The sequence below is a fragment of the Pongo pygmaeus genome, chromosome 6 (assembly GCF_028885625.2).
Source record: "Pongo pygmaeus isolate AG05252 chromosome 6, NHGRI_mPonPyg2-v2.0_pri, whole genome shotgun sequence".
Taxonomy (NCBI): Eukaryota; Metazoa; Chordata; class Mammalia; order Primates; family Hominidae; genus Pongo; species Pongo pygmaeus.
Genome location: NC_072379.2, coordinates 148,021,056 through 148,045,154, shown reverse-complemented (window position 1 = coordinate 148,045,154; position 24,099 = coordinate 148,021,056). Strand labels below are relative to the sequence as shown.

The 24,099-nt window shown below is 42.5% G+C and overlaps 1 protein-coding gene across 13 annotated transcripts in view; it reads left to right on the top strand.

Moving 5' to 3' along the window:
- The first annotated feature begins 14,394 nt into the window (after positions 1–14,394).
- The window catches only part of EZH2 (enhancer of zeste 2 polycomb repressive complex 2 subunit), a 76,150-nt gene continuing 66,445 nt past the window's right edge, over positions 14,395–24,099 (top strand). For 2 of the 13 annotated variants that reach the window (XM_054495812.2, XM_054495807.2), the window contains exon 1: positions 14,398–14,717. In XM_054495812.2, coding sequence (XP_054351787.2) covers positions 14,434–14,717 — 284 coding nt within the window. In that variant the 5' untranslated portion in view covers positions 14,398–14,433. Of the gene's footprint in view, positions 14,718–24,099 lie in introns of all 13 variants that reach the window. The other 11 variants (XM_063667937.1, XM_054495809.2, XM_063667938.1 and 8 more) reach the window with 11 other exon arrangements.

Here is a 24,099-nt window from a genome sequence, read left to right as displayed (position 1 = left end):
TGGCTCATGCTTGTAAACCCAGCACTTTGGAGGCCCAGGCAGGAGGATTGCTTGAGCCCAGGAGTTTGAGGCCAGCCTGGGCAATATAGCAAGACCTCACCTTTCTTTAAAAAAAAAAAAAAAAAAAAAAAAAAAAAGAAGATGAATTTCGATCATCTCATTTAGGATTAGGACCCACAAGCTTAACACGACACACACTGCTTCTTGTATCCCCTATGTGAAAACAGTGCCCATGCTTTTGTTGTTCTAGTGCAATTTGGCACATGAAACCACAACCAAACTGAGACCATGAAATATACATGCTGTAAAATAAAATAAGTTACGCATCTCTGTTTCAGCATTTTGGGTGTCGTATCACACCTGTAGTCCCAGCTATTTGGGAGGCTGAGGTGGAAGGATCGCTTGAGCCCAGGAGTTTTAGGCTGCAGTGAGTTACGATCACATCACTGCACTCCAGCATGGGTGAGAGGGCCAGACCCTGCCTCTTAAAAAAACAAACAAAAAATAAATCATTATTACAACTCTTTTTCAGTGTTGGAATACAGAAAATAGCCCATCTAGATTACTTTTGAGCACTCTATCCTGCAGATCTTGGTTGATTGTTGGAAGAATGCATTTTATGGAACACATGTTAATTTTCTAAGGTTCTGAGCTCTCTTATTTACAAGGGCCAGCAATATCACTGGCCTCATTGGCTTCTCAAACCAGTCTGGCCTGGGCTAGCCATGCCCATGATGGACTAGCGATCTGAACTCTTGTTCCATGTGCCCTGCCACCCTGTTTTGGCAGGTTCCAGCCCCAGGACCCCTTTCCCCATTGCTCAGGACCATGGAGGAGTATGTAGGCAGCTGAGTCCCCACTGCTACTTTAAAATGTCTATTTTTTCCTCTCTCATTCTTGATCATGTTCTGCCTACTTTTCTGCAACCTGGTGTTAACTCAACACACAGAAAAACACTTGAAGAAACTTCTCACAACTCAAACCCAGAATTAACCCTTTAGCCTTCAGCCCCACTCTTTGTTTGCTCATGGATCTGAACGAAAGTAATCACTGGGTTTTTAAATGTTTTCAAGAGTCATGAATTATTGTCTTTCTCAATTGTTTTAAGCTATAAAAATTAATTCTTTTAAAAAGGGTATTCTTAAAAATACTTTTGATATGAATGGTAACAGTAGAACACATCCATTTAACCTAAAAGAGTTTTCATGTAACAGCAAGTCAACAATTATTCATTCAACTAGCATGTGATTTTTTCTTCTTTAACAAGAGTGGTACGGTTTTGTGGGTGCTTTGGGGATGGCTAATAAAAATGAGAGGACATACCTGGTTGATCCTGACAGTAGCAAAAGAAGAAAATAATAAATTTTAAAAAGAAATAGGAGGATTGTCAAGGCCTCTGCTGGGGTGGGTAGGGGAGGTGGAATTCAAATTTTTGAGTAACTGACAATGGCACAAGCACTGACCACTCAGAATGACACTGGTCATAAACAGCCTGTGTGGCCGTATTGGTGTCACCTTAACATTAGATGGGTTGACTTTCCCTTGATGCCAGCACTTACTGGTTTCCAGCTCCATCACCCCAGCTCTGGCTGTAAACTTCTGTTAGGCACTTTTTTTTTTTTGAGACGGAGTCTCGCTCTGTTGCCCAGGCTGGAGTGCAGTGGCACGATCTCAGCTCACTGCAAGCTCTGCCTCCTAGGTTCACACCATTCTCCTGCCTCAGCCTCCCTAGTAGCTGGGACTACAGGCGCCCGCCACCACGCCTGGCTAATTTTAGTGTATTTTTTTTTTTTTTTTTTTTTACTAAAGACGGGGTTTCACTGTGTTAGCCAGGATGGTCTCGATCTCCTGACCTCATGATCCGCCCGCCTTGGCTTCCCAAAGTGCTGGGATTACAGGCGTGAGCCACCGTGCCCGGCCATAAATGTTTTATAATACATATATGTTTTATAATCTAAAATGTGGTATTTTAAAATGTTATGGTCTGTAACAATTAATGAAGAAGTACATTGTGCAGTTTTACTTTTTAAAATTATAGAAGCAACGCACATATTCTTTTTGTAAAAGAGTCAGGGCAAGCCACAATGGCACAGAGCTGAATGGGAAGGTTCCCTCCTCACTGTCCTCTTGCTTCCCTGCCCAGAGGTGACAGAGTTTTGTGCACATCCTTCCAGTCCCTTTCTATGTATTTTTCTTTGTATATATGTGCATGTATCCTTCTTATATTTACATAAATGTGGTAATACTATACATACTGTTTTATAAATTACATTTTTCATTTTATACCACATCTTACAGATCTTTCACTATCAGTATATACAGATTTACCTTACACTTTGTTCAAAAATTAAAAAAATAAATTTTATTCATTTGATCTCAATAGCTGCATAGTATTTATTAAATATATAAACACACATTGATAATATAGCTGTACCATAATTTATATACATCCTGAATTATAGAGATTAATTATATCCCGAATGATGGACACAAAGCCCTTTCCTGCTTTTTCTATTCTAAACAATGTTTCAGTGACTATCCTTATCCTTATGTGCATGTAGATACGTTTTGTTGGAAAGGTTATCTAGCAATGGAGTCTCTAGCTCAGAGAGTGCGCACAAATTCAGTAACAGCAAACACTGCCCAACTGGATTCCTAAACACCGTGTCACTTTACACCCTCCACATGGATGAGTTCTGTTTCCTCAGATCCTAGCATTTTGCTGACATCGTATCTTGAAAAACAGCAAATTTATCAGGTGCGTTTGTCAGATTTCTTTAATGCGCATGTCTTCCTTTTATAATGAGAAAACATGTTTTAAAATCACACAGAGGCTGGGTGCAGTGGCTCACACCTGTAATCCCAGCACTTTGAGAGGCTGAGGCAGGTGGATCACCTGAGGTCAGGACTTCGAAACCAGCCTGGCCAACATGGTGAAACCCTGTCTCTACTAAAAAATACAAAAATTAGCCGGGCATGGTGGTGCGTGCTTGTAATCCTAGCTACTCAGGAGGCTGAGGCAGGAGAATTGCTTGAATCTGCAAGGTGGAGGTTGCAGTGAGCAGAGATGGCACCACTGTACTCCAGCCTGGGTGACAGAGTGAGACTCTATCTCAACAACAACAACAACAACAAAGTCTCATGGAAATGTTGCTTTTCAAATCTGAAAGCAAAGACACCAAAATGGTAAAAGTGGTTCTATTTGGGAGATGGGCTGTAAGCAATTTTCATTTCTTTTATAATCTGAAAAAAAGGACAGTTAATGAAAAACAAGAATGTTAACATTCAAACATAGATGTTATTAAAAAAAAATAGTGGTTATAAAAAAAAAAAAGAGAAAGAGAAAGATACCAAATAAGTCCCCGTGCATTTAGCCATTGAACTAGAACTGGAGAACTGGTTTGTTTATACTGCAAAGTAATGCTAACTTGGGCTTTCAGGACACAAAAAACATTTATCCAGGATAGACATTTGAGTAGACCTTTTTAATATGTTATGAAAACACATATAATTATTATAATCTGAAAGTAGAAATGATTTAATACTTTAGAAAAAAATTAATAATCTATTTCTTGCTAGGATCCAGCCTACTTTAAAAGAACACTGGTTTGTAAAATAATATAAGGTGTGCCATATAAGAAAACTACAGGCAAAAACGAGTGCCTTTTTACTGAGAAGTTTCTGCCAGTTCATTAACTATTACACACTATTTTCTTTTTCAGTCATAAGATGTAAAATATTGAGCAACTGATAATTCTTTTAAGATTATCCTAGGATAATCTTTGTATGAGAGTATTCACAAGTGAGTTTACAAGGTCAATTTCCTGTGCAATATTCTAAGTTCAGTGATTTTTTTTTTCCAAAAATTTCACAGGTCGGATTATGTGTGACGACACTGCAAAGTGAACCAGCTCTATCACTTGATATATTGCCCTTAGTTTAAAATGGCTGCTTTTAAAAACATATGGCTCCCAGCTGAAGTTTTATCACTGCTGTTTTTCTTCCCAGAAGATTCTATACCAATTTGATAAATTCCATCAGTGGGAAAATATTTTCTCCTCAAGTTAGGAGTGAATTTCTGTAATTGGAGATGTTTCTCACATGTAAAATACTGAATCAGAACATGTTCTTTTAATGTCAGGAATGTCTTTAGCCAGCAGTTATTAGTACACCAAGAATTGCAAAGCAGCATGTTAATAGACTGTCATAGAACTTGTACAAAACTAGAGTTGCCTTGTCTTTACAGTGGGTGTCCTGGGCCAACAGGCCAGATATCAGCAGTGAGTGTGTGTGACGGTACTCTGCCTGCTGGCCCACGTGTCTAGGACACAAGGTGACAAGAGAACTTTGCAGCTCAAACTCACCAAGGACATGCAAGAGTTTGAGGGCATCACCCTGGATTGGGAACAGTGGATAAGATCAAGTTCAGGATCTTGTTGACAGATCTTTTATCCAGAGAGTTAGATTTCCAAGCTCACTCACTCTATCCAGTAACCCCATTCCCATCAGGAATGCCTCTGTCAGAAATCTGATTTCTGTCCTGGTTTCAGGTTCCAGGTCACACATGCTGCCTTGAGGTCCTAGGTAATGATGACTCTAGGGGTAAAGGAGTTAACTGCCCCGCCAACCATGGAAGTGGGCTGCTGAAGGCACCCAGCTCACTCTGGTCTTGGGAGCAGATCTAGGTTGTCCCATCGCTGACCTGGCCACCTTCTTACCTTGGCATAGCTAACTACTCCTCTGCTCCAAATCCCACATCCCTTCCTTGCTTTCCTCTTGCTTGCTTTCTTGAGGAATCCTCTAAGTCTCCATGACCTCCAACCCCCCATCTTTATTCCTGTAGCTGGGACTACAGGGCATAAAACAAAATAAGCACTAAGTAAATGTCTTTTGAATGAATAAATGAAGGGTCGTGTACAGCCCAGACTTTCCAACATTTTTGCAAACATTTTGAACCGTTTTACGTTTGTCTAATTATACTGTTTTTTTTGGGTAATGAGTTCTTTAAGCTAGTTACCAAGTCAAGTAATTCTGAACTGTTATCAGTAGACACTGCAGAGAATGCAAGAAGTGCTTTTTAGTTGAAACACGCTGGAAATCAGTGAAAAAGAAACTGGGTTCATTTTATCCAGATAGATAGTATATATTTTCAGAGAGTTTGAACACTTGATTCACTTCTCGACCTTTGCGTTTTCAGCCTAAAGATCAATCCCTTGTCTTCATTTAACGGAATCTCTTTTCTTTTCCCTCCCTAACCCCTACCTCACTCTCTCTCTCTTAATCTTTTTAGGTGCAGTGATCAAACATGCTTGTAGTATTTACTTTTGTAGATACCTCCAGTTTTTTTTTTTTAAGTTTGATCATGGCTCACTGCAGCCTCAACCTCCTGGGCTCAAGTGATCCTCCCACCTCAGCCTCCCACGCAGCTGGTATTACAGGCACAACCCAGCATGCCCTGCTAATTTTTATATTTTTTGTACAGATGGGGATTCACCATGTTGCCCATGCTGGTCTCGAACTCCTAAGCTCAGGTGACCTACCCACCTCAGCCTCCCAAAGTGCTGGGATTACAGGTGCAAGCTACCACGCCTGGACTGTTAAGAAACTTAGATAAACAAGATCATACGATAAATATTGTCTTCTTTCACTTAACACTGTATTTATCAGATTCATTCACACTGTTGTATGTAGCTATAGATTCTCTGCATCATTGTAGGATATTCCATTATGTAAATTAACCGCAATTTATTCATTCTACTTTTGATGGGCATTTGGATAGTTTCCAGTTTGCATTATGAACTTTTTTGTACATGTCGTTTGGTAAGTATATACATACAAACATATACTTGCTAGAGCTACACCTAGAAGAATGGCTACGGTATGGAGTATTCCATATTTGTTCAAGTTTCATAGATATTATCTCTTCTCAAATTTCCAAAGTGGCTGTACCAACTCGCACTTCCATTAGCAGTGCATAAAAATCTTCACTGCTTCATATCCTTACCTACACTTGGTATCTTCCGTATTTTTTCATTTTAGCCATTGGGTAGGTATACAGTGGTATTCCATTATGGTTTTATTTGCATGTCTCTGATAACTAATGAAGCTGGGCACCTTTTTATATGCTTATTGGACATCTGTATATCCACTTTTTTGGGTGCCAGTTTATTAAGGGTATCTCCCCTTTGGCCATTTCCTAACATTTTCTTTTTCAAATCGTCTCTTGTGGTTTATATGATCTGGATGACAAGTGTTTTGTTAGGTAAGTGTATTGTGAATTTCTCCTATTCTTTGGCCTGCCGTTTGAATATCCTAATGGTGTCTTTTGACAAACAGAAGTCTTAAATTTAATACAGATCAATATATGATCAATTGATCAATATATCACTTTTTCATTTATGGTGAGCCCTTTTTTTTTTTTTTTTTTTGAGACAGAGTCTTGTCCTGTTGCCCAGGCTGGAGCGCATGGCACGATCTCAGCTCACTGCAACCTCTGCCTCCTGGGTTCAAGAGATTCTCGTACTTCAGCCTCCCGAGTAGCTGGGATTACAGGTACCCACCACCACGCCCAGCTAATTTTTGTATTTTTAGTAGAGACGAGGTTTCACCATGTTGGACAGGCTGGTCTTGAACTCAGAACCACAGGTAATCCACCCGCCTTGGCCTCCCAAAGTGCTGAGATTGTAGGCGTGAGCCACTGCACCCGGCCATTTATGGTGAGCACATTTTTGATTCTGTTTAAGAACTTTTTGACCATTCCAAAATCATTCCCTGTTTTCTTTTACATTTAGATCAGCAACTCATCTGGTTTGAGGCAGGGGTCAATATTTCCCCTCCCCACCCCATAAGGATAGCCAGTTGACCCAAAACCAATTATTGAAAAGATGATCCTTTCCCAACTGCACTGAAAAGCCACCTTTGTTATAAACCATATAGGTATGAGTCTGTTTCTGGACTCTTTGTTTTCCATTGGTCTATTTGTTGATCTTTGGGGCAGTATCACTGTCTTAATTACAACAGCTTTAAAAAGCTACGTTTTGGCCGGGCATGGTGGCTCACGCCTATAATCCCAGCACTTTGGGAGGCCGAGGCAGGTGGATCACCTGAGGTCAGGAGTTCGAGACCAGCCTGGCCAACATGGTGAAACCCCGTCTCTACTAAAAATACAAAAATTAGCCAGGCATGGTGGCAGGCACCTGTAATCTCAGCTATTTGGGAGGCTGAGGCAGGAGAAACGCTTGAATCCAGGAGGCGGAGGTTGCAGTGAGCCAAGACCATGCCATTGCACTCCAGCCTGTGCAACAAGAGTGAAACTCCATTTCAAGAAAAATAAAAAATAAAATAAAAAGCCAGGTTTTGATATTTGGTAGTAAAGTTGCCCAGTTTCATTCTTCTTTAATTCTCTTGGCTCTTTTCGGCCTTTTGCATTTTGCATGTATTTTAGAATCAACTTGTCAATTTCTACACACAACACAGATGCAAACGCACTCACAAATCCTGCTGGGATTTTAATTGGCATCGTGTTGAATCTGTGCATCTTCCAAATCATAAAAATAACATTACCTCTATTTAGAGCTTTAAGAAAGTTTTCCTCAATATTGTTTTGTAATGTTTTGTGCATAGGTCTTACACATCTTTCATCAGATGACTAGATATTTGATATTTTCCCAAAGGTAAATGGTATATATCACTTTAAAAGTTTAATTTCCTGTTTATTGTTAGTACACAGAAATGGACTTTTTTGTAAACTAGGTTTGTATCCAGTGACCTTGTTAACTTCACTTATTAATTCTAATACTTGAAGATTACTTATACAATTGTGCGGTTTTGTTTCGAAGTCTTATCCTTTCCTAAAACCATTTTTTTTTTTTTTTTTTTTTGAGGCAGTCTTGTTCTCTTGCCCAGGCTAGAGTGTACTGGCGTGATCCCAGCTCCTTGCAACCTCCGCTGCCCAGGTTCAAGCAATTCTCGTATCTCAGCCTCTCGAGTAACTGGGACCATAGGCATGCGCCATCACACCCGGCTAATTGTTGTGTTTTTAGCAGAGACGGTGTCTCACCATGTTGCCCAGGCTGGTCTCGAACTCCTGAGCTCAGGCAATCAGCCCACCTCAGCCTCCCAAAGTGCTGGGATTATAGGCGTGAGCCACCACGCCTGGACTTAAAAAAAAAAAAAAAAAAAAAAAAAAAAAAAGATGGGGTCGTTTTGTTGCCCAAACTGGAGGGTAGTGGCTATTCACAGGCATAATCCCACTAGCAGTAATCAGCACAGGAGTTTTGACCTGGTCCATTTCCAACCTGGGTCGATTCACCCCTCCTTAGGCAACCTCGTGGTCTCTAGTTCCTGGAAGTTCACCATACTGATGCTCAACTTGGTGCAGACACCTTATCAACACAGCCCACTACATCCCAGCACTCCTGGGCTCAAGTGATCCTCTATGTCCTCTCTTTGTACGGTATTTTTTAGTCTTTATTGAGCTTCTCCTTTGTTACAGCCCAGAATAATGGTAAGATTAATAAGTTCTTTGCTTCCCCAAATCCTCAATAGTCTTTTACAAGACAGGTGTCACATCTGGAAAATGATACTCTGCCCAGGGGTTGTTTGTAACCATATTTTGGCCAAGTACTCCTCAGTTTCACACTTGAATTTGTTTAAAACAGCCAGGTAATTTCTAGATAGTCAAAGGCTTTTATCTATTTTAGTCTACTTATTTTGTTTGATCAAATTTCTTTCTTAAACGTCTTAAAATGGTAACATCTTGATCAGTTTAGCTGAAACTCTGTTTGGGAAAGTGAATAATACAATACGGCTGGAACTTACGGTAGTGGAGCTATGAGATAAAGCTGAAATAGCAGCTTGTTACAGCCAGAGGAAGGGACACGGGAGCTGGGAGGTCATGATCTCCTCATTATGTAATTTTGGGGTAACATCCCATTCCTTTTGTGGCCATATCCTATTAGAAGCAAGTCACTAAGTTTAGCCCACAACAAGGGAGATTACACAAGGCAGTGAATACCAGGAGGTGGTATTAATAATACGGGAGCATTTGCTGGGTATGTTGGTTCACACCTGTAATCCCAGCACTTTGGGAGGCCGAGGCGGGCAGATCACCTGAGGTCAGGAGTTCGAGACCAGCCTGGCCAACATGGTGAAACCCCATCTCTACTAAAAGTACAAAAATTAGCCAGGCATGGTGGTGCGCGCCTGTAATCCCAGCTACTCGGGAGGCTGAGGTAGAACTGATTAAGCCCAGGAGATGGAGGTTGCAGTGAGCCAAGATTGTGCCACCGTACTCCAGCCTGGCCAACAGAGCGAGACTCTCTCTCTCAAAAAAACAAAAAAATAAAAATTAAAACAAAACCAAAAAGGGGCATTTTAGAGGCTGGCTACCACACCTTCCTTGGGTTTTCTAGAGGTGACTCAAGCTGGTTCCGAAAAGGATCAGGTTAATTTCAATCACAACCAAAAATTATGTTATCTTTATTAAGGTTTCTCGACATGCCACACATCTCCCGGCCCAGCCTGGGGTGTGTTCCAGGCTGTAGTATAATGCTACTCTGGGTCTTCATGAGAGCTCACCCCTTCTCAGGCTTCTTGTATTGAGAACGATACTCCTCATGTGCAATCTTGCTTGTATCCTATATCCAATCTGTCAGGAAATTCTGTTGCTTATACCTTCAAAATATATCCAGACTCTACTTCCCACCAGCTCACTGTTACCACTTTGGTCTGAGCCACAATCATTTCTTGCCTGGCTTATTACAACGGACTCATCACTGTCCTCTCTGATTTGGCCCCAGCTCCGCTTCAGGATCCTTTCAACACAGGAGCTAGAATGATCTTGTTTAAATGATCAAATCGCCTTTCTGCTCAAAATCCTCTCATTTTGTAAAAGATAAAGACCTAACTATGGTCCACAAGGAGCTGAAAAATCTGCTTGTGCCTCCTCCATTCTTCATCATTTCCTACTTTTCTTCCCCTTCCCGTCCTAGAGCAAATCAGCCACGCTTCCGCCTCGGGCCCAGGCACTGACTGGCCCTTCTCTCTGCCTAGAACAGTCTTCTCTCAGTAAATGCTCCCTCAGCTCCTTCAAGTTTTTCTTCATATGTCACCTTCAAAATGAGGGCTTCCCTAACCAAGTGGTTTTTAAAAAATTATTTTATTCCCAGGCTGGAGTACAGTGGTCCCTTCTCACTGCAACCTCCGCCTCCCAGGCTCAAGCGATCCTCCCACCTCAGCCTCCAGAGTAGCTGGGACTATAGGCACTTGCCACCATGACCGGCTAAGTTTTGTATTTTTGGAAGAGATGAGGTTTCGCTATGTTGCTCAGGCTGATCTAGAACTTGTGAACTCAAGTAATCCTCCCATCTTGGTCCCCAAAGTGCTGGGATTACAGGCGTGAACCACCACATCCAGCCCCAAGCTGTTTTAAAATTACAGCATTTGCACCCAATACTCCCCTCTTCCCATGCCTTATTTTTATCACCACTTCATGTTCGGTGTAATTATCATTCACAGAGTAAGCACTCCATAAATGAGTGCTGTATAATGTGTGGGAAGTAAATCCCATTTTTGGGGTTGAAAGGGAGGTTCTGAGAAGTGAAGGGATGGAAAGGGAAGTTCGGTGGCTGACAGCCTTAACTTTGCACTTCATGTTCTCCAGTTCCCCCAAGACAACCCTGAGAATCAGCTGTGTGCCGGGAGCGCTAGGCCCTGGGGTTACAACTTTGGGGCTTAACTGTTTTTGGTTTCATCTTTTAACTTTAATACTGAATCTTTGTTGTTCACACAGGACAGAACAATCTTTACACAGAAATGAAAAAGCTTTGTGACCCTCAACCTCCATATCCACCTTTGTGTTTAGCCTGGCTTTCTGCTTCATCTAGGCCCCTTGAGTAACTGGCATTCACACACACACTTGCTTATATGTTTACTATTCATCACACACATTAAAAATTTTTTTTCCCATTGAAATAGTCATAGAGGTCTGTTAAATAGGCCTGTATATTTTCTCGCTTTCCTGGGTTAGGCATCTTCAGACAGTTTTTTTTTTTTGGTAGCAAAAGCAAAATACTTCTTCACCCTCCTAACTTTGCTGTATTTGTCATATACGGAAAGGAGTCGCAAGACATCATGAACCCCACATACAATGAAGTCCTTCTGGAATATTTTCAAATTATCTCTCTTCTGCCATTACTGTGGCCTAAACTACCTTGCTTAAATGGATAATGTCATCATTGAATGAAGAAAATACTGTGACCCACTGGCATCCCTTTTCACCCTAGCCTTCATATTATATTTATATTAAGTGTCTGTTATATATAATATCATCCCACCTAGCTCTTTAATGGTTAGAGGCCAACCTACACACTCTTCCCAGTGGGAATGGCTGCTCTGTAAGTTCTTTGTACGTGTTTCTTGTTTTTCCTAACATTCACTTGGTGCCAATAATTCTATTTTGTCCAATCACTTTTTTTTTTTTTTTTAAAGAGATAGGGTCTCACTCTGTTGCTCAGGCTGGAGCGCAGTGATGCGATCATAGCTCACTGTAACTTTGAGATCTTGAGCTCAAGCAGTCCCCTCACCTCAGCCTCAGGGGCAGGTGGGACTATAGGTACTTCTGTGCCACCACACCCAGTTATTTTTTAAATTTTTTGTAGAGACAGGGTCTTGCTATGTTGCCCAGGCTGGTCTTGGAGCTTCCCACCTCGAGTTCTGAAAGTACTGGGGTTACAGGTGTGAACCACTAAGCCTGGCCTGGAACATCTTGATCCATCCATTCCTTGATTCTAAACGTCTAGCAATTTATATGACATTTTACACCATGTTGCATAGTTATATACTGCTTTGATTTGCTTTATGGTAGTCTCTAATTTCGTTGATCTTCCTCTTAAAAAAATGCCTTATTGTTTTAATATTTAATATTACAGGACTGATAAGTTCAGTAATTTGATAAGCAACTTAGGGATAAGTAGTTAATTTCTGAGATTTAAATTGCTGGTTTTAAAAAATTGTAAATTGCTGGCCTAGACAGATATATTTCATCTTGGAAAATGAATGTATTGGTGACTGTAAGTAATGACAGCTATAATTCGTTACGTTATTTTACAGTCACATCTCAGTTGCATAACCTATTTACTTTTTGAAGTCTTATCATTGATTCACAAGATAATTTTGCTTTTATCTGGGCACATGATTGCTTGTTTCTCCTTATCTCTTAGCTTCCCTTCATATATACTTTCCAACATTGGAGTGGTTCAGAATATATGTGAGGAATGGGATGGTGATTTAGGAAAGGCGGGCAAATTATGGGCTAAATCATCTGATGAAAAATTCTGGCCCAGCGCAGTGGGATTACGCCTGTAATCCCAGCACATTGAGAGGCCGAGGTGGGTGGATCATCCCGGTCAGGAGATCGAGACCATCCTGGCTAACAAGGTGAAACCCCGTCTCTACTAAAAACACAAAAAATTAGTCGGGCGTGGTGGCGGGCACCTGTGGTCCCCAGCTACTCGGGAGGCTGAGGCAGGAGAATGGTGTGAACCCGGGAGGCGGGGCTTGCAGTGAGCTGAGATGGTGCCACTGCACTACAGCCTGGGCGACAGTGAGACTCCGTCTCTTAAAAAAAAAAAAAATTCTGGCTAGTTATTAAAATCATTAAAAATATTTCTTCAGATTTTTACCTCAACAGTTCATAGGTGACCTTTTTTCAGTTTCCAGTCTGAACTCTCAATATGGAATCTCAGTTTACATGACAATGATATTTTACCCCATAGATACATCCTAGGAAAAATAAATTCGGAATACTCTTAACTGCATTGCCACATGAAGCAATAGGAGAGATTGTATCCTAAGCAGAATCCCTCTAATTCCTCTGGGTTGAGGCAGCTTGACCCCCCCGTAACCAAGATCAATTTTTTTTTTTTTTTGAGACAGAGTCTCGCTCTGTCCCCCAGGCTGGAGTGCAGTGGTGCGATCAAGGCTTACTGCAAGCTCCACCTCCCGGGTTCACGCCATTCTCCTACCTCAGCCTCCCGAATAGCTGGGACTACAGGCGCCCGCCACCACGCCCGGCTAATTTTTTTGTATTTTTAGTAGAGACGGGTTTTCACCGTTATTAGCCAGGATGGTCTCGATCTCCTGACCTTATGATCCGCTCGCCTGGGCCTCCCAAAGTGCTGGCATTACATGCGTGAGCCACCGCGCCCGGCCCGAGATCATTTTTTAATCACTAAAAAATATTGCAAATATCCTCACACTTTGCAGAGGCGGCAAGTGAACAGTGCTCACCTTCATAAACGATTTTTAACACTGACACATGCTTGGAACTACAAACAGTGGAAGGGTCTGAAATGGCAGCAATGTCGCCCTTTCACAAGTTTCTAGGGCGATAAGCACTGCGAGCTCGGCCAGCCAAAGTCCAGCGGCGCGGGGATAAACGGCCAAGGTAGCAGCAGACATAATCAACGGGGCCCGGGTCGGCGGCGGTGGCTCACGCCTGTAATCCCAGCACTTTGGGAGGCCGAGGCGGGCGGATCACCTGGAGCTGGGAGTTCGAGACCAGCCTGACCAAGACCCGTCTCTACTAAAAATACAAAATTAGCCGGGCGTGGTGGCGCATGCCTGTAACCCCAGCTACTCGGGAGGCTGAGGCATGAGAATCGCTTGAACCCGGAAGGCGGAGGTTGCGGTGAGTCGAGATCGCGCCATCGCACTCCAGCCTGGACAACGAGAGCGAAACTCCCGTCTCAGGAAAAAAAAAAAAAAGAAGTAACGGTTCCGGCGGCAGCGAGCGGGCCGGGCGAGCGTCTCCCCGCAAACGCGGCGCCACAGCAGAGCCGACCTCCGGGGCCCGCGCCCTCCCCTCCCCGGGCACCACCAGGAGCGGCCGGCCCGGGCCTCGGCTCCGCGCGCGGGGAAACGAGCGCGGCGGTTAAAACCGTTACCACCCCCGAGTTTTGAACTGGTTCAAACTTGGCTTCCAGCCCCTGCCCCGCCCCTCCCCCGCCCGGGAACTCTGCGGCGCCGGTTCCCGCCAAGAGCCGCTGGCGCGTCGTCCCGCCCTTCGGCCGGTTCCCGCCACCTATCCTCCCCGCCTCCCGTCCGCGGCGGGCTTCGGGCCCCCGCGATGTCTCCCGGTCCCCGCGTGCCTGCACACCGCCTTCCTGAGAGGTGCCGTGTGTTCAGCGAAAGAACAAAGAGACGGCGGCGGCGCTTCCAAACGGCCAGTCGCGTCCCTTACAGCGAGCCCCGCCGCCGCCCGCGCGCGCACGCGCTGCCAGTGCCCGCCCGCCCGCGAGCCCTGAGCGCACTCTGCGTGGGGCTGGCTCGGCGCCTCCGAGCCCGGCGGGCCCTGTGATTGGACGGGCGCCCGCCTCGCGTCCCGCCAATCGGGGCGGCGCTTGATTGGGCTGGGGGGGCCAAATAAAAGCGATGGCGATTGGGCTGCCGCGTTTGGCGCTCGGTCCGGTCGCGTCCGACACCCGGTGGGACTCAGAAGGCAGTGGAGCCCCGGCGGCGGCGGCGGCGCGCGGGGGCGACGCGCGGGAACAACGCGAGCCGGCGCGCGGGACGAAGGTAACGCGCCGCTGCTGGCGGCCCGGCCGGCGGGGCTCCGGGAGTGCAAACCGGGCGGCGGCGGCGGCGCCAGGACCTCCCCGCCACTGCTGTGCCGGTCCCGGGTATCGCCGAGCGGGGCTCACCGGGGCGCCGCGTTTGTAAGCGTGCGGGGGGTGGAGGGTGAGGGGAGAACCCCTCCTCCCCGGAAAGAGCTGTGAGCTTCGGGCTGGCCCGCGGGACCCTGCGAGTGGGGCAGCGCAGACCCCCAGAGCTGCGGGGCGGGGGGCGTGTGGGGGGCTCCTTTCCCGGTGCCTGCCTGGCCGGGGCGCCGGGGCCGGGGTCGGGGCGTTCCAGTGCCCGGTCCAGGGTGGCAGCTCGAGCCTCAAGTCTCCTTTGTGTGGCGCGGCCGCGGCGGGAGCGCCCGGGTGGGACGGGACAGACACAAGTTGGTGGGACCCAGTCGCCGAGTCCGCACTCAGACAAAGGACGGACTGTGTCTCCGGAGGGCTCGGCGCGAGGGGAAGGGGCATGACACCCGGGCCCGCCGGCGGGCGGGAGAGGGGCGTGGGGAGGCGCGGGCCGCTGCCGGGGTGGGCAGGGCTCGGCCCCCGCCTCGCGCACGCCCCCGGTCCCGGGCGCGCCGACCCCGGGCTGGGGCCGCGGCGCCCGCGGGACAACGTTCGCGGCGGGGAACTCGGAGTAGCTTCGCATCTGACGTTTCCCCAGGACGCACCCCGAAATCCCCCTGAGCTCCGGCGGTCGCGGGCTGCCCTCGCCGCCTGGTCTGGCTTTATGCTAAGTTTGAGGGAAGAGTCGAGCTTCTTTGCTCTCTATTGATTGTGTTTTTGGAGGGCGTCCTGTTGAATTCCTACTTCATTGTGTACATCCTTTTCCATTCCCCCCAAAAATCTGTGCCACAGGGTTACTTTTTGAAAGCGGGAGGAATCGAGAAGCACGATCTTTTGGAAAACTTGGTGAACGCCTAGTGAGTTGCCACTTTCTAAAGAATCGTAATCCTTAAACATTACAAGCTGTTTTGGCCAACTTGTGTGATACATCTGAGAATGGCGACAGGTGCTAACGAAATCAACTGTCATTCAGCCAGAGATTATTCCCCAAATCCCGACGGGTTGAATGAGGATGAGGTGGTAGAAGTAGGTGATCAAAATAGAATGGCTATGACAAATGTGTGTTTAGATTATATGGTTAGTAGTTTCTTATTAATTGGTCTCGTTTTCTGTGAACAATAGCTTTGGTGATTCAGAAAAGACTGGATGGAGAAATGTTTGTTGCCTAAGAAATTTAACGTGTGCTGTCCACAGTTAAACTTCCTTTGTTTATCGCACAGGATCTGTAACATTTAAATTCATTTGGAAATAAAAATGTGTCTTTGCTATTTACTTAAAGGCTTGCTTTTTAGGGTTCAAGCAAGTTATTATTAGCTTAATTTTGTGGCGTTTTCATGTCACCATAAAACAGCATTTAATAAACCTTTGAAAAACACGAATGTTGTCACAGTTGAATGTAGTCTGTATTTTTAGGGGTTTTGGAGTTTATTTTCTATTACTCTTCATAAGCATTAGCCAACTAATTCATATTTAGGAATACTGATCAAGTGTGTAATCCTAACTTGTTTATTTGTAATTTTATTTGCAGGAAAACAGAAGTATTTAAGATATATTTTAATTTTCTATTCATGGTCTCTAAAGTTAGGAATAGGTAGGATTCTAGTCATAGATATAAAGCATCTCGTTCTCTCTTTTCGGAGGTGTGTTGGGTTATGTAATATTTAAGGTTTCCCGGAAACAGGAACATTGCATCTTAAATTCTCGTTTTTGTGGAAAGTGAATATATTCCAAGAAAACAAGTTAGAAAAACATAGGCGTTCTTCTGGTTGCACTGTCCTATATGATAAAGATCTAATGTGCATCTGCTAACTTATGGTTTCATAAAAATGGAGACAAATAAATGCAATATAAATTTATTACATATATTTTGGAGAGTGTTGACACCACTGTACAGGCATTCCAGGTGCTGGTCTAAGTGTTGAGACATAACAAAAAAGTAACGTTTATATTAGTTACTAATAATTCTGTACTTAAAAAATCCTATTAATAATCTTGTCCATTATGAGATAAGCTAGTTATGCAGATTTTTGGCAGAAATTCGGATATCTTAGGATATATATGTGTGTATGTATGTGTATATATATATATATATATATATATATATATGTTTTTTTTTTTTTAAACAGAGCCTTGCTCTGTCGTCCAGGCTGGAGTGCAGTGGCTGAATCTGGGCTCACTACAATCTCTGCCTCCCGGGTTTAAGGAATTCCCCTGCCTCAGCCTCCCGAGTAGCTGGAACTACAGGCACGCACCACAACACCCGGCTAATTTTTGTATTTTTAGCAGACGGGGTTTCACCTTGTTGGCCAGGTTGGTCTCGAACTCCTGACCTGAAGTGATCTACCCGCCTCCGCCTCCCAAAGTGCTGATCCAGACGTGAGCCACCACGCCCAGCCTAGGATAAAAATTTCTAACTTTGCCCTTGAGTGTTCCCTGTATTTGATAATTACTATTCTTTGTACTTGCCATGAGATATTTTGAAAAACATCTCTTTGGGGAATTGGTTTAAAAATTCATATTAAATTATTTTCTGGTACAACTGAGAATATATTTAGTCAGTTTAAGTAGCAGTGACTTAAAAAAAAAACCACACTTGTTGATCTAGTGTAGTTAGAAAAAGTTCTGATACTTTGATACCTAGCTTTGCCTTGCACAAATACATTTAAGTGAATATGTTGGCCATTTAAAAATTTTAGGCAAATTTCTCCAAGTCATACTGGAATTTTCCCAGGATAGCTTCCTTCTTTTGAGGTAGTGTGCTCAAGGATTCTGAATTTATTTCAGTATTACCCTTTACATGAGCAGTGATTGAGAAAGTTGATCTGCTTTTTAAAAACCAACAAGGACAAATCCTCCAATATAATGTATTCTGTGGTTAATTAGCAGTGATTTATGGATTAGCCTTGAAGTCTTTATATCAGTATAGATGACAAATTTTCTGTAAATCATGATAGATTCTATGTGAGTAGGTGAAATCTTCGGGGGAGAGCATAAGTGAACAGCAGCAATTCATTAAATTCAGAGAAAGGTTCGTGGTCAGATGATACATACTTTACCTTTTGGAGGTCTTCCCTGAATTCCCACTCTCGTATTCCCACAGGGTTTTGATCATATTTTATTGTAGCATGACTCAATTATATTGTAATCACTTGTTTATGCATCCCTCTCTTCCCTACACTCAAAGTGCCTCCCGGTAGAGGCTCTGTCTTATTTTTTTCTTTGTATACCTAGTACCTATACATTGGTAGTTGCTAGAGAATAGGGGTTTTAAATATAGTGGAATGAATTAAGGAAACATGAAAAATGTAGGGAAATAATTTGACAAAGGAACTTGCAAAGTGAACAGGATATATTAGTATTCATGTGAGGAACTTTGAAAGGTGTTTTTCTCCCTCTTTAATAGGGAATGATTACAAAGAAAAATAGTTGTCAAGGTGAACAAGTTCCAAGTTTTCTCTAGTTATAATCTGTAGTACTGAAAATTAGATATCCTTTAGATGCAACTATTACACTCGGGCAACTGGAGAGAACTTGATGAATCATCTGGATATTTAGTAATAGTATCTGCTTAATTTGATTTAATGTTGATATTGATGATCTCTTTGCAAAAATATAAGGAAGGGAAAGGGCGAGAGAGGGTAGTAGATCTTTTAACTGAAAAGCTGTTTTGTTATAATTCATGAGTTCTTTATTGGAGTAAATTGAGGTAGGTTTTGGAGCTAAAACTGAAGGATGTAGTGACAGTGTAATTGGATCATTTATTGGGATGCTTTTCATCATTCTTTTAAAATGATTTAAATATGGATTAGCAAATTTAGTGATACCTCAAAAGTTACAGCTGGTAAATTTCTAAGATGGTTGTACCATTCCGTATCTTGCCACTGTTCCACTACTTGGTATAAAAATATGACAAATTTGTGTTTAGATTATATGGTTAGCAGTTTCTTTATAATTGGTCTTGTTTTCCATTAACAATAGCAAGACAGAACAAAATCATAGCTCACTGCATCCTTGAACTCCTGGGCTCAAGGGATACTCCTGTCTCAGCCTCCTGAGTAACTGGTACTACCAGTGCACACCATCGTGTTGGCTAATTTGATTTTTAAATTTTTTGTAGAGATGGGATCCTGCTTTGTTGCCCACGTTGATCTCAAACTCCTAGCCCCAGGCAGTCGTCCTGCCTTGGCCTCCTAAAGTACAGGGATGACAGGCTGAGCCATTGTGTTTGACCCAGATACTTTTTTTTTTTTTTTTTTTGAGACGGAGTCTCGGAAGTGATTCTTGTGCCTCAGCCTCCTGAGTAGCTGGGACTACAAGCGTGCGCCACCACGCTCGGCTAATTTATTTATTTATTATTTATTTATTTTTTTTGAGATGCAGTTTCACTCTGTCACCCAGGCTGGAGTGCAATGGCACCATCTTGGCTCACTGCAACCTCCACCTCCTGGGTTCAAACGATTCTCCTGCCTCAGCCTCTCAAGTAGCTGGGATTACAGGCATGCACCACCATGCCTGGCTAATTTTTGTATTTTTAGTAGTGATGGGATTTCACCATGTTGGCCAGGCTGGTCTCGAACTCCCGACCTCAGGTGATCCACCTGCCCTGGCCTCCCAAAGTACTAGGATTACAGGCATGAGCCACTGTGCCCAGCCTCAGCTAATTTTTATATTTTTAGTAGAAACTGGGTTTCACCGTGTTGGCCAGGCTGGTCTGGAACTCCTGACCTCAAGTGATTCACCTGCCTCGTCCTCCCAAAGTGGTGAGATTATAGGCGTGAGCCACCACACCCTGCTGTGTTGTTTTTGTTTTTTGATACGGAGTCTCACTCTTGTTGCCCAGGCTGGAGTGCAGTGGCGTGATCTTGCCTCACTGCAACCTCTGCCTCCTGGGTTCAAGCGATTCTCCTACCTCAGCCTCCCGAGTAGCTGGGATTACAGGAACGCACTACCACACCTGGCTAATTTTTGTATTTTTAGTTGAGATGGGGTTTCACCATGTTGGCCAGGCTAGTCTCGAACTCCTGACCTCAGATGATCCGCCCGCCTCGGCCTCCCAAAGTGCTAGGGTTACAGGCGTGAGCCAGTGCGCACGCCTGGCCTGGATACTTTTTAAACATTTTTAAATTAAAAATTTTTTTTGGAGACAGGGTCTTGTTGTCACCCAGGGTGGAGTGCAGATGCATGATCTCAGTTCACTGCAACCTCTGCCTCCTGGGCTCAAGTGATCCTTCCATCTCAGCCTCCCAAGTAGCTGGGACTGCAAGTGCATGCCACCACGCCTGGCTAATTTTTGTATTTTTTGTAGAGATAGGGTTTAGCCATGTTGCCCAGGCTGGTCTTGAACTCCAGAACTCAAGAGATCTGCCTACCTCAGCCTCCCAAAGTGCTGAGATTATAGGTGTGACCCACTGCACCCAGCTTTTGTTTTTAATATTTGTAAGAACCACCTTTTGTCTATCAACAGGTGAATTAACAAAATGTGGTATATAAACCAATGAAAACATAAAAGGAGTGAAATAAAGACATAAAAGGAGTGAAATTCTGATATTTCAAAATAAAAATAAAAAGATTTCAAAATAATTCAGACATAACAGGAGTGAAATTCTGATACATGGCTGGACCTGGAGAATATTATGCTGAGTGAAATAAGCCAGACGCAACCTTTTGTACAAAAATACAAAATTGTGTGATCTCATTTATATGAGGTAGTTAGAAGAGGCAACTCTATGGAGACAGAAAGTAGAATAGAGGTTACCAGGGCTGTGAGGGTAGAGGTGAATGGGGAGTTTAATGAATACAGAGTTTCTGTTTGGAATGGTGAAAAAATTCTGGAGATGGATAATAGTGATGGTTGAACAATGTTTTGAATATACTTAATGCCACAGAATTGTACACTTAAAAATGGTTAAAAATGGTAAATTTTACATGATATATATCTGTATCTCTATATATCTCTATGTATCTCTATATCTTACCAGAATACAAAATTTCATAACACACCCCGAAAACCTTTACAGATGAGGAAACTGAAGGAAACTGTCTACAGGGGAGGAGTTAAGAATTTGCCCAGGATTATTCAGCTGGGAATTTGCATTCGGGATCCAAACTTAGTTCTGTTTGACTCCATATTATCTACTCCATATTATCTGTTCTGTATTATCTGCTGGCTTTCTGGATGATTAAAGATATTGTCAGCTCCGAGAAGAATGAGTTTATTTGAATCATTCAGAAAGTTACATTTAAAAGTAGGTAATTGTAGTTTGATGAAAGGTACAGTGTGAAACCCTAGACAGACTAAAGGTTAACTTTGAGGATTTCTTTCTCAGCCAGAGTGGTAATAGTATGCATTTGAGAGGGGAGGAGAGTAGAGTTCTAAGGATGTGGTCTTTGGAGACAGTTTCTTCGGTTCCAGTCCCTCAGCTACCAATTTGTGTCTGGGATGTTATCCTCTTGATGTCTGAGCATCCCTGTCTGTAAATTGGTGAGGATAATGATAACATCTGATAAGGTGGTTGTGAGGATTAAAGGAATTGATACATGTGACATCCTTAGAACTGTACCTGGCATGAAGTGTTTGATAAATGATTTTTAGTTATTGTGCCAATATTATTTTAAAGAGTTGATGTACTTTCTCATTAATGGAACCAAACACTTCTCAAGTTAAAATTACGTGCTTAGGACTGGTAAGTCACAAAAATGGTACCACACATGTTTTATCTATTTCAATTTAGAAATGTCTATTGATTAAATGTGTTCAGTTTAAACTACTGAAACAATGTAGACATTTATAAAATGAAAGCGTATTGATCCGTGTTATCTCATTCCCTACCTTTAACAGTTTGGTGTATATTCTTCCCCAAATTTTCAAATATATTCATATATGAATATGTATTTTTACATATATTTTATAAAAATGGGACCAAGTTATTTTGTTCTAACATGGCTTTTTTTTAAGGTCAATACAAAGATCTATTTTTTTAAAAAATAATTGATACTCCTTTAGGGCTCACTATATGCTTGGTACTCTTCTAAGTCATTATTTTATATAGATACTATAATATCAAGAGATGGAGAGATTAAGTAACAATTAGTTAGTGGTAGAGGAAGGATTTTAATTTGGGCACGTTAGCTTCAAAGTCCTGATCTCCCAGCCAGGGATCATTTTTTGTAAGGCCCGCAAGCTGGGAACGTTAACATTTTAAAAAGAGTTGTAAAACACCACCACCCCACTTCCCTGAAGAATATATAAGGGAGACTAGATACCGCCTGCCAAGCCTAAAATACTTACCATGTGGCCCTTTACGGAGAAAGTTTGCTGCCCCTTGCTCTAAGCCATCCAGCTGTACCTCTTTGGTAAGTGGGATGCATAGTATTCCAGTTTATGAATGTGCATTATGCAGCAAACCAATCCATTGTGATTGACGTTGTTTTCTCTCCTGAAAAGAAGTGAACATCCTTATGTATCTTTGAACATTTGTGTGACAATTTGCTATAGAGTTGGGAGTTGGCTGTTTCAAGATTATGAACATTTCTAGTTTTAATAGGTGTTGTCAAGTTATATTAATTTTTAGTTAAAACAACAACTGTATTGAAGTATAATTTATATACAATAAAAAGCACACATTTGAAGGGTATGATTTGAGGAGTTTTGGCAAATGTATGCACCTGCACCGCTGCCTTGATCAAGATCTATAATGGTTGCCATCATCTCAGAGTCCTTTCATGCTCCTTTACAGTCATTCTCTCAACATTTTTTTTTCCTCCAAGATGGAGTCTTGCTCTGTCACCCAGGCTGGAGTGCAATGGCGTGATCTCGACTCACTGCAACCTCCGCCTCCTGGGTTCAAGCAATTCTCCTGCCTCAGTCTCCCCAGTAGGTGGGATTACAGGCGTCTGCCACCACACCCAGCTAATTTTTGTAGTTTTAGGCGAGATCTCAGCTCACTGCAACCTTGACCTCCTGGGCTCAATCGAACCTCTCACCTCAGCCTCCCAAGTAGCTAGGACCAGAGGCATGTACCACCATGCCCAACTAACATTTATTATTAATATTTTTTTGTAGAGATGGGGTTTTCCTGTGTCACCCAGGATGGTTTCCAACTCCTGGGCTCAAATGATTCTGCCTTGGCCTCTCAAAGTGTTGGGATTACAGACATGAGCCACAGCACCTGACTTGTAGTAAACTCTCTGAATTAATATTCCATTGTAGGCATATGCTACAGTTTTTAAATTCATTTACCCATGGATGGACATATAGGATTGTTGTCAGCTGTTGATAAAGCTGCTATCACCATTTGTATGTCTTTCCTGGACATGTTTTAGTGGTAAATATTGATTTTTCTTTGTAAGAAACCGTTAAACTCTTCTCCAAAATAGTTGTACCATTTTACATTGAAAGTTACAGTTGTAACTGTGCAGGAGTTACAGTTTCTTCACATTTTCATTGACACTTCGTGTTGCCAGTCTTTTAAATTTTGGCCATCAAATGAGTATTAAGTATCTCATTGTGGGTTTGTGTTTTTCAGATGATCAATGATGTTGGAACATCTTTTCATATGCTTATTGGCCATTTGTATACTTTTTTTGGTTCAAGCTTTTTGTCCCTTTAAAAAATTGGATTGTTTGTCTGGTTGAGTGGTAAGAGGTCTTTATATGTTCTGGGTACATAGTCACATTATCTGTCAGATTGTGTTGCAAATATTTTATTGTCCAGTTTTGTTTGATTTTGTGTATTTTTAATAATATAAAGATCAAGTTAAAACTTTAATATGGGAAGCATAATCAGATAAATTATGTGAAACAAATTGTTCTTAATTCATGAGTCATTAGTGTAACAAAATGTTATGCATTTGCAGAAACATGTAAACTAAAAGGATATTATTCATATACTGTTAGGTGTATGGCATGATAAGTTTTTTTGAATTAAACTAGTTTTGAAAATGGTTGTATTTAGTAATTCTCTTCATTTTGCATAATTCACACCTTTTCATTTATTAGTGAGTTAAACCTTAAATTTTTTCTTCAAAGGATAAATGAGAATATTAAAAGTAAAAAGTGACCTTGATCTTAGAATGTGGTGTGTAGAAATGATGATTGCCAAACTTAGTCTGCCTACTTTGACAATCGAGTAAAAATTTTTTTTTTTTTTTTTTTTTTTTTTGAGACGGAGTCTTGCTCTGTCCCCCAGGCTGGAGTGCGGTGGTGTGATCTCGGCTCACTGCAAGCTCTGCCTTCCGGGTTCACGCCGTTCTTCTGCCTCAGCCTCCCATAAATTTTTTTATTATAGAAATGGATGGCTTTTCAGATGATATATACTTGGTTTCTGTACACTATTTTATTTTTGTAAAGTACCAGTTCTTTTGCTCAACAGCTGAATTGCCCCCACAATAAATTTTTAGTTTTTCTTCAATAT